The sequence below is a fragment of the Xenopus tropicalis genome, chromosome 4 (genome assembly GCF_000004195.4).
Source record: "Xenopus tropicalis strain Nigerian chromosome 4, UCB_Xtro_10.0, whole genome shotgun sequence".
Classification (NCBI taxonomy): Eukaryota; Metazoa; Chordata; class Amphibia; order Anura; family Pipidae; genus Xenopus; species Xenopus tropicalis.
The window spans coordinates 97,209,639-97,221,263 of NC_030680.2; the positions used below are offsets into that span (position 1 = coordinate 97,209,639).

Below are 11,625 nucleotides of genomic sequence, written 5' to 3' on the forward strand. Positions count from 1 at the left end.
CACCCGAATGAATGGGATACGCTCGAGTGCAGGCACATGTAGCCGATATACGCAAGAAAACGCGAGACTTTGCATTCTCTCGCGTTTTCATGCGTATATCGGCTACATGTGCCTGCACCCGAGCGTATTCCATTCATTCGGGTGCAGGCACAAGTAGCAGGCGTAGGGCTGAATTTTCGGCAAGCGTTTTTCCGCTTGCCGAAAAAATCAGCCCTACGCCTGGTGTGGCATCAGCCTAAGCAGCCAGAGTAGATAAATCCAGATAGAAAAATAAAAAATCACAGCTGTTTCACAGGTGTCAATCATTATTCTTATTGGTAATTAAGATGCTGGGAGACTGCTCCATACTTCCACTGCACCAGCTGGTCAGAGACAAAGCCACAAATTACAGCCATAGCAGCAAGCATCTTCAGAGATAAACAGTTCCATCAGAAATGAATATGTTAAAAACAAAAATTGAATTTGGATATGCAAATTGCGATACTAGCAATATAAATTAAAGGACGTGTTACCAAACGTACTTTGAACTGAAAGCTGCACACCCTTTCTGCACAGAGTACACTTCATAGGATCTATCAATAAGCAGTGATAATTTTGAATTTGTACAAAAAGATACAAGTATTAAAAATTGGCAAAAAGCAAAAAATATGTCAATAAGCTATTAGCAGTGAAAAATCTGAACACTGCTACAATTAGTGAAAATCAAAATACTCTGTGTGCTGCTGTCATTAAAGGAGTAGGCACAGCATTCATACATCTCAATCTAGCCAATGACAGACAAACAACAAAGCATGTCAACGTACAACACATTCTCCTCTGCTGTTTGTAATATGCTTTTATACCTGCTGAGCCAATTTTCTGTATTTCCTATTTAACACAATAGGTGGTTCCCGGTTCTTCGGATGATATATGTGAGAGCTGTTATTACCTCTCAGTGGATCTCTCACCCATCCCTGCTGACTAGTTCTCTTCAAATACTTACCCCTTAGAAATCTAGACCTCCTTTCTGCGACTAAACCATACGTATTCATCATTTAAGATTTCTACTTAAAATGCTCGCTTGTGTGTATGTATGTACCTTAAATAGTCACTCTGGGATGTAATTAAATCAATTGTTCCCTCAGATGTATTTCAGTTAGAACACAAAATCAAGAAGGTGCATATGTTTTCAATTTTGTATACATACGGGTATACACAACATACTGCTAACCATCAGGGGCAGACTAATGAATAACAACTCCGGTTTTAACCCTTTGACTACCACCCACAAGGAGAATTGCACAAAATAACCCATCAACCTCAAGTGGCTACCACTTTGTATACTGAGTCTAAATGACATAAAGCATGTGGCAAACTTAATTTGAAAGTGAAAATATTGTATGCATGTTCCCAAAAGAAGACTGGACACAACAGCACTTCTGTCCAGTGCCTGGATGAAAGAATTCAGCACCAGGCGCCCCCTGGGCACGTTAGGAGACAGTAATAGTAATGCCCCCCCCCCCATGAATTCAGCACTGCCAAACATAGTCAGAGATGTATTCAATGGAAGAACACAGGTCTCTCCTGTTTTGGAGTCCTGCAGCAATTCATCTGCCTTGCAAGGTAGATGCAAGCTCAAAAAACATGGCAAATTGGTAGATAATTATTTTTAACCAAATAATAGTAATGTTACAACATAGTAAACATACAATTTAGAGCGCCCACACAGAGTGCCACCAGTTTGATATTTCACTTTTCCATTTGTTATCTGATAAGAATCTCTCCAATAACAAAAAAAAACTCTGTCCTGTGCACCTGTCATTGTGCACAATGAGCAGATTTCAGCCCAAACATGCACACAAACTGCTTTTATTTACTTTCTGTATTTCACTAGATCCTTGGCACTTGCTAAGGCACTTACAGACTACCTCAAAACCCTGGACCCAGTTAATCTACATGGGGATTGGATGGGGCTGGAGGGAATGTTCAAACTTTAGCCATCCAATACGAGTGTGGCTCTACCGGAACTTAAAATTCTGTGACAAACCTGCAGTACAGAAGGCTGTGTAGGGAAAAACATGCAAGCTCTGCAGCTCCTGCCCTCCCTTCCCAAGTCTGCAGCTCACTGACAGCAGGGAGGCCCGGCAATCCAAGTAAGTACAGAACTGCAGGGCCCCCCTTAAAGGGCATCTATCACTAAAAAACAATTGTTCCCCCAGCAGATCTGTAGGCTAATAGAGATCTTTGCTAGGCAACTTTGGGTGACCAAAGCCATGCGTATACCATCTTACCGGCGATTTACATTCTTGGTGGTGGGATGGCATGTAGAGGAGATTAGTCGCCTGCAATAGTGAAGATTTATCGCGGGTGACTAATCTCCCCGTGTGCCACTGCCCTTAGACACACAGAGCTATTAGTAGCAGCTACTTGGGGCGACTGCAGGACATCGCAGCGACGCGTATGCCATACCACCGGCGATTTACATTATAGCTGGTGGGATGGCTCTGCAGGGAGATTAGTTGCTCGTGACAAATCTTCGTGTACCACAGCCCTAAGGGTGAAGACACATAGAGCAACTAGTAGCAGCTACTTGTCGTGGCTACAGAAATAGACAATGTTAATCATTTAGGGCTCTGGTACACGGGGAGATTAGTCGCCCGCGGCAAAACTCCCTGCTCGCGGGCGACTAATCTCCCCGAGTTGCCTTCCCTCTGCCATCCCACCGGCGAACATGTAAGTCGCCGGCGGGATGGCAGACGCGGCGGCGCGATTTCGGCAAATCGCCGAAAAAGACTCGCGAGGCTTTTTCGGCGATTTGCGCGAAATCGCGCCGCCGCGTCTGCCATCCCGCCGGCGACTTACATGTTCGCCGGTGGGATGGCAGAGGGAAGGCAACTCGGGGAGATTAGTCGCCCGCGAGCAGGGAGTTTTGCCGCGGGCGACTAATCTCCCCGTGTACCAGAGCCCTTACGGATAATTGTCTCTACATGTGTTTTAGCAGAGGCAATTCTCAGTATTGCCTATAGCAGGGTATTTTCTGGTGTTTAGAAGCCATGGCAAGTAGCTGCTACTAAATAGCTCAGTGTGTCTTCACCCTTATATAGAGCTAATAGCTAAGCTAATAGCTAAGGGCAGTGGCAGACTGGGAGATTTTTTGTTGTTGCGGGCGACTCCCCACAATGCCATCCCACCGGCAAGAATGTAAATCACTGGTGGGATGGCATATGCATCGCTACGATTTGCCGAAGTGGCCTTGAGACAAAACTTCGGGCGACTTCGCCAAAACATAGCGCATGGCATACGCGTCGCTACGATTTGTTAATTACTAAGTCTTATACCACCAAACCCTGACATACTAATAGTATGCTGCTCACTTACAGAATCTCACACTAAAGGTTGGAAAACTGCACATGCAATAACACATTGCTCAGAACAGGATAAATTTATACTGCAGTTTAAATATTCTCATGTGTATAAAACCCCTATTAAGCAACAAGTTGTATCCACAGCATACACTGTTTAAAATATGAACAACTCTTAATATAGGGAGTAACCATAATGTCATAAGAGGGGGAGTGGCAGCTACAATGCTTACAACAGCATGACAAAGCAAGTCATGAAATTCCCATGTAACCATAAACAGAAGAGTTCCAATGAATTAATTTTGCATAAACAAATTTAGTATTAACATCCACATAGGCATCCGTAGCCTATTCACAAAAAAAGCCTGAACTCAATATTACAGGCAGATATTAACAGTGTATATATTGTGACAGACACAACAGCAGTCTTGTACAGTACATATCATGGTTATGTCTGTGACTGCAGCACTGACAATGTTCATTTTGGTTCCACCCTTCAGCAGAAGGTTGGGGGTGTGTAAGTAAACTAAGCTGCTACTGGTCACTTCTGTATCATGTGATCACATTTTATGCTCCACCACCTCAAATGGAAGCTTTGTACATTTCATTCATAAAGTGTAGCTAAAACTGGGGAACTGACAATGGAAAGACGGAGTGAAGGTAGATGAGATTTGCAAGCAACATAAGAACCAGGCTAGCAATGAAAAAGCTATAGCACAGATCATAACATTTTTTCTGATATGGTAAGAAAGTAATTACCTGGAGACACAAAACAAGACTATGTATTGTCTCACAGTACACAAAACCGTATACATATTACTGACTGTCTCTTAAAAGTATCATTCTCCTAATAGCACCTTTATCCCAAGAGAAATCTGTAGCGTGCTAGTGCTAAACAAGATTTCTGAAGAAAAACAAGAAGCATTTTACAGATACAGCAGACTTCCTTCTATAAATTGCACCGTATAATTATCGCTGTCATTGTAAAAAGACACCACCACCTCTGGGAGAGAGGTACAAAACAAGCATTGCAATACGCCAGGGAGAAGGGTAGCAAACAATTCACAGAGCAATGTAAAAATAGGTATATGGGCAAGTATAAATGAAGGTGCCCCACTTCCTTCCAACAGTGAAATGAAATGGTGCTATTTTAAAAAACAGTAAATGAATTTTAAATGCATATTTGGCTACTAAAGAGATATCCATATTGCAGCCCTCCAGCTGTTGTTAAAGGGCACCTATCACTGAAATTTTTTTTCCCCCACCAGTAGTGCAGGCAAATAGAGCCCGAAACTCCGGCTGGGGGAAACAATAGTTTTTATCACTAAATAAGCCCCCCCCACCCAGCTCGCCTGCACCGGAAAGGAGCTGAGGTGCATGCGTATAATGAGTGAGTCTCCCAGGTTGCTTATTATGCACATGAACTGACGTAAAAGTGGTTGATGTTCCGCCTAAGAAAACATCAAATGCCTGTACATAAATTGTGCCACTCACTCATTCTGCGCATGCATGTGCCTCAACATGGCCTCCCACACCAAGCGCTCCCTCACAGTGCAGGCAGCTTAGTGCTGGTGAGGGGCACACTTATGGGCAGATTTATCAAAATGCCAGTTTAGAGCTTAATACATAAAAACTCACCCACGTTCTATTCATTCCTATGGGATTTTTACAACCATTTATCAAATGGTGAGTTCTAACTTTCATCCATTGATAAATATGGTTGTAAAAATCCCATAGGAACGAATAGGACATGGGTGAGTTTTTATGTATTAACCTCTAAACTCACATTTTAATAAATCTGCCCCTTAGTGAAAAAACATATTGTTTCTCAGTACTTCAGTGTGGGCTCTATTAGCCTACACCTCTGGTGGGGAAAACTATTTTTAGTGATAGGTGCCCTTGAAGTTAGGGTGACTGGATCACTTGAAAATTCAGGGACATGTCTAATAAATACCTGTTGCAGGGCAGCACTGATTGCATTTAAAATAAACTGCAATCTGTTCAGCCCTCCTAGCTGGATTTTTTTAGACATAAGCCTGAATTTTCAAGTAATCTGGTCACCCTACTTTAAGCTACAACTGAAATACTAGAATTTATACTGGTGCACATTATTATTGCTACTGCCAAGCTTTTGGACCCATGTGCCACCCTTTAAAAAACATATTTAATGAATGGTGCACTTCCTGCCACTTTTCAACTACAAATTGCAGTACCCTTTTGTTATAGAAAGGCTGTGGTTTGACAGCTACAATCTGGACATATATAGTTAATACAGATTCCATAATAGGGCGCTTCTAAACACTGTAGACTCTCTCAACACTTCAACATATAAGCAGAACACTCACGGCAGTCATCTTCATCGCTGTTATCAGCACAGTCATCATCTTCATCACATCTCCACACGCTGGGTATACATCGCTGGTTCCTGCACTGAAACTGGCCCTCCTCACAGTCTGAGGTTGTTGGCCCTTTGAGATGAGAAAAAAAATGTAAAAACTGGGTATTATAAAAAAAGAACAAGAACTAAGTAGAAATGGGAAATCTGAGCCAAACTGGCACCCCACCAGTAATGTCAAACTGGGTACAGGGGACAAAGAAAAGGCAGTAAGAAGGTAACCTTATTCCCTCAGTTTATACTTAATAGAAGCTATTGTTACTGCATATCACTTGTGAGCTGCACTTTAAGGGATAGTACTACAAAGAAGTAATAATATACAGCACTAGAAAGGGCAACCAGTATCATTTGGCACAAATTGTGCAGAAAGTTGACAGAGATGCCAATGAATGAGACATTTACGGACTGTTGTCAAACTACAATTCCCAGCATTCCCTATCACGCGCTGAGTTATTCAAATATAAATATACTTTATACATGTACAAAAAAATATAAAACGAAGGACAAAGATTATAACCCCCTCTACAATCTGCACTTCTGCCTGGAAGTGAATGTGGCTAAAAAACACCACATAGCCCTCTAGCACATAATACATTTGAAATGTGAAGCCCCATAGTGACACAACAAATTGCATTTCAGGGCACAAGGAAGATTGTTCTCCTATAGCGATAAACACCCGGTTCCCCTCTGACAGCTGCATTCATACCAGAAGGGGTGACTGGAATGGGCTGGATTCCTGCAACGCAAGCGCCGACGGACCACGGACGACCAACTAAATGCGAGCCCTATAAATACTACGGTAGGCCTGCCTGCGCAAATCAGGTGATACAGGCAGCATCTCGCCGTATAAATGCAGGTTGAAGTACCCTTACGTTACAGAGCCCTTTCATTGATACACGCGTTCGCGGCCTTAAAAGCACGTTACTGCGCCCCACACTCACCTCTGCCACCTCGCGTCCCCAACACTAGCAATAAGAGGAGGCCGGGCATTGCCCCGCAGCAGCAACCTATCCTCATGGTGCCTCCGCCGCTGGGTACCGGAGCTCATGGAGCCGGCATCCCATGCACTAAACCGAGAAGGCTCTTCCCAGTGGGTGCGGCTTACGAGTGGGCGGTACTTGCGTGCAGTCCCTGGCTTGTACACGTAAAGATTGATAAGGAAGTTACACTCCCAAGAGGTGGAGCTGCTGTCATCCTTCGTGTCCCGCCCCTTTCAGTCGCACCTAGTGCGGGCGGAGTCGAATCTCAAACCAGCAGTAGTAGGAACGATTACTTGCTTTCATCGGGGAGAGAGGCAGACTGTCATGAGGGGCTGGAAGGTAGAGCGCCGCTACAGTGAAGGAATAACAACACGGGCATTCATTGGCCAAGGCTATCCATTTCTGTTAGTAGTAGAATGCCACTAGAGTGGGCGGGGCCAGTGCTTCAGATACTGCTGTGACTTTATTATAGCTGAATGCCTATTAGCGTCTTTACCATATATCTTAGCTCAGCTGTCCCATAGGACGATGTCTTTCTAAAAGATTAGCGTTAATAAATTACTATGAAGGTCTGACGTGGATTTGTTCTAAAAAAACACAATGTGGAATTGGCGTTCACATAATTCACCTTAATTTTAAGAAAATGCCACATACTGGCATTAACACTGGGCACATATTCAGTTTGTTTACCCATGGCCACAAATCAAATAATTAATTGGTATTTCTCCCTGCAGTGGTCTAAACAAAGCTTATTGCAGACTTTGCCCAAATGTTTGCTTTCCATGTGCTGCTCTTTGTGTCAGTAATATCCATTTGCAAACTGGAATATAGACTAGACAATATTAAAATACTGTTCATATACTTTAGCTTGTGGATAAAGCTTACTGTGCATTAATATCAAATATTATTATTAGTAAAGCATTACATATTACAGGGCTGTCTATCTGGGCCCAGGGGCTGGATGTGGCCTTCCAAAGGATTTTAATGGCCTCCAGCCTGCTAAGAGGTCCCAAATCTTTTTAATTTATTCTAGCTCTCCAGCATGCTATATGAGATGTAATTGGCCCACTACATGTAATAAGTTGAACAGCATTGTTCTATGAAATTCAGGTTTCATTAGGAAACAGTTTAAAATATTAATGATAAGAAGAAAATGTCACCCAGATAGTCCAAAAGAAACTGTGATAACTGGATAAATCCTGCTAATATCGTCAATATGGTGAGAGAAAAAAAGCTCAGCAACAGTAACTATTGGCATAAATACTGCCCCATTGCCGCCCACATAATCCGATCGTCTGGCCCCAGGGCCAAACGATCGGATTATTATTTTTTTTACCTAAATGGTCCCCGATATCGCCCACCCGTAGGTGGGGATATCGGGGGAAGATCCGCTCGCTTGGCGACATCGCCAAGCGAGCGGATCTGCTCGTGTATGGCCACCTTAAGGCAGACAAAAACTTTGTAAGGGTCAAGAAATACTAAACTTAGCAAGCAATGGCAACAGCAAGATGTTTTTTCCACCTTTCTCTGTATTAAAGAGTAATTCACCTTTTAGTTGTATGATGTAATATTCTAAAATAATTCTAAAATAAGTTTTCTTTTTTTCGTTTTGTTAAGCAGCTCTCCAGTTTGGAATTTTAGCAGTTATCTGGCTATCTGGTTACTAAGGTACAATTACCCTAGACACCAGGCAGTGGTTTGAATAAGGGACTGGAAGATGACTAGGAGAGGGCCTAAACAGACAAATAGGTAATAATATGTAACAACAACAATAATTTTCTAGCTTCATAGAGCAACAGTTTTATCAACTACTTTTTTCAGGCTACTTCTGCGAGTTTTATGCGTATGTAGAAATCTGAGGGAAGTCATGCAGAGCACAGATGGTTCAGTTACACATCATATAATAAAAGCAAACATCCTGCAAAAGATATTGTGACCTTTACAAGTACTAGTTAAGTAAGTTATACACATTCTGGGCTAACAAAGGACTAAGTTAACCCTTACACCACCAGGCAACTATGAATAATATTTTGGGTGGGCTCATAAAGGAAGCTTTCAGGAATGTAAGAGCTAATTCAAATTTTCTGTTAAAAACATACTTCAAATAACCAAACTTAAAAAAAAAAAATTACATTAAAGGAGACATATCATATAACAATTAAGAATGTACCAGAGAATTATACTCCTCTAAATATAGAAGGATTGTGCTTAAAAAAGTTGTGTTTCGAACTGTTGTTCCACTTTCTGCTGGCTGAATTCTCTGGATGTGCAGGGGAGCCGCTTAGTACACTGCAATGTAGGATAGGAACCAATCAGCAGCTAGGCTAACCTGATAGGGAATTGAAGCCTGTCTTTGCTCGTGCGAGTGCAAGGCTGTGATTGGCTTTCTCCCTCATACTGTGCTTCTGGCAGGGACTGTTAGGACACACTCACCCTTTATTTGAAACACAGACAGAGAACTGATAGGATCTATAGGGAGCTCCAATAAAGGGGCCATTTTTACAGATAGGATTTATGTTTAGCCCAAAGTGAAACCAGCACCATATATTATTTATAATTGCTTACAAAATTAGGGTTTTTCCATTTATCCAATATGTCTCCTTTAAAGAAAAATATGAATCTAACCATATGAAGCTAACCATGACAACCAGACTACTTTTGACCTGCATTAACACCCATAGGTTCCTTGTTTTGACGTCTGGTGGAATCAGTATTTATACTTAATATTCTACTTTTTGTTTATTCAAAAGGGCTAGTGGATGAATTATAACCAATTCATTACTGCTCCACCACCACCACAACAATACACATCATTCCAAATATTCAACAATGTCACGCAAAATTTGCATTAGCAGGTACAATGATAATAAGGTGCAGATACGGCAAAGGGTCTACAAAGCCTCTTTTATTACCATGTGTTTATTTGTGATAAGTTAGTGACGCTTAAGGAAAAAGAAAAAAGTATGATTTTGAACAAACACTGGGTTAAGAAGTGAAAGGGAGGGAAGTAACTATGTGGACATACAAAGTGAATAACATGTTTAATTATTATTGTTACCATATTTCTTCCTTTGGGGAACTAAAGTGAAACCTCAATTTTACATTCCCTGATTTTAAGTTTTTCCTCATTTTACACTGTTTACTTTTAGTCCCACCAATATATAATGCATAATTCACTGATTTTACATTTTCCCGGATTTTTTTCTGGCCCTCTGAAAAACATAAAATGGGAGTTCTACTGTGTATAAAACATATAGATTCACAAAGCTCTGGCAAGCAGAAGTATTTGCATTTCTATCAAGGGTTTGTCCTGTTATGTCTCTTTTAAAACATCATTTATTCTGCTACCAGATCACAAATGTGGTGGTAGTGATCAAAGGAATTCTAAGGGGCTGATTTACTAAGACACGATTTCGAATCCGAATTGGAAAAATTCCGATTGGAAACGAACATTTTGCGACTTTTTCGTATTTTTTGCGATTTTTTTCGGCGTCTTTGCGATTTTTGCGTAAAAACGCGAGTTTTTCGTAGCCATTACGAAAGTTGCGCAAAGTCTCGATTTTTTCGTAGCGTTAACACTTGCGCGCAAAGTCGCGCCTTTTTCGTAGCGTTAAAACTTAAAAGGCGCGACGTTTCGTGCAAGTGTTAACGCTACGAAAAAATCGCGACTTTGCGCAACTTTCGAAAAAATCGCGACTTTGCGCAACTTTCGTAATGGCTACGAAAAACTCGCATTTTTACGCAAAAATCGTAAAGACGCCGAAAAAATCGCAAAAAATACGAAAAAATCGCAAAATTACCGATCATTACGAAAAAAACGCAATCGGACACATTCGGCCCGTTCGTGGGTTAGTAAATGTGCCCCTAAGTATTACTTTTCATTGTAGAAACACCTACTAGCACAACCAGCATGACAGCCAGTTTTAACACCATTTAAACTCTTGATCATGGTCATTAAAGAAAACTGAGAATCTGCACAGTAAGGTTCTGTGACCAAGAGATTAGCCACTGCCAAATTCTCTTCCTTGCGAATTCATGATTATATTCATGAGGAACCAACCCAGAAGAAAAATAGTTTAGCTAGTTGGTTGCCACTGAATACTTGCCCAGAATGTACATCATAACCATTTAAACAGACAGTGCTTACCATGGGTCAGTAGTTAAAGGGCACCTTTTTAGTAAAATATTGATGAACATTAGGATGATTTAGCCACAGGGCCAGATTTCTGATTGGGGCGCCCCGAGGCCGCCCCCTATGGCCGCCCACTTCAAACACGTATGCGCGCACCCCCAACACCCCACCTCCCCCCCCTGCGCGCGCATGCGCACCACTTAACTTTATACGGAGCATTGGGTAGAGGACGCGCTACTCTCCCCATTGCTCGGTATGTGGGCCCCTAAATTTCTGCCACCCTAGGCCCGGGCCTTTGTGGCCTCTCCACAAATCCAGGCCTGTTTATCCATGATGTGAAAGTGAGCTCTTTTTTTCTAGAAGTGGGTGCATTATGCCTTTTTGCTACTTAAAGCAAAACCAAACCCATTTTAAATGTATTTATAACACTCTTACAGGGCTTTGGTCCTGTAAAGGTGTCACTATCTGTATTAATTGGTTTTGAAGTAGCATAAGCAAAAGCAGACTTTGTTCATTAAACGCTGCATTTCAATTCTCATATTTATGGGTCCTATCAGACAAGCTGCAATTAATTTATTTGTGCATTTAAAGCACATAATGCATATAATACTATAATAATAAATTAATTTAGCATAGTTACATTGCTATCTGAAAGCTGAACAAAGCTGAAAAAGGTGAACCATCTTTTCTATAAGGGTATGAAATGAAACAAACAGTAAGTCTGTCACTAAGATTTTAAACTGTTTAATGTTAACAATTAATGCAGAGTACACAATG

At 41.5% G+C, this 11,625-nt stretch overlaps 1 protein-coding gene across 1 annotated transcript in view; it reads right to left on the reverse strand.

The window, feature by feature from the left end:
* The window catches only part of lrp8 (LDL receptor related protein 8), a 77,159-nt gene extending 70,260 nt beyond the window's left edge, over positions 1 to 6,899 (reverse strand). The window contains exons 1-2 of the mRNA XM_004914015.4: positions 6,678 to 6,899; positions 5,687 to 5,809 (exon numbers count right to left, since the gene is read on the reverse strand). Of these exons, the coding sequence (XP_004914072.1) occupies positions 5,687 to 5,809; positions 6,678 to 6,753 (199 nt within the window). The 5' untranslated portion in view covers positions 6,754 to 6,899. The remainder of the gene's footprint in view (positions 1 to 5,686; positions 5,810 to 6,677) is intronic.
* Positions 6,900 to 11,625: the final 4,726 nt, after the last annotated feature.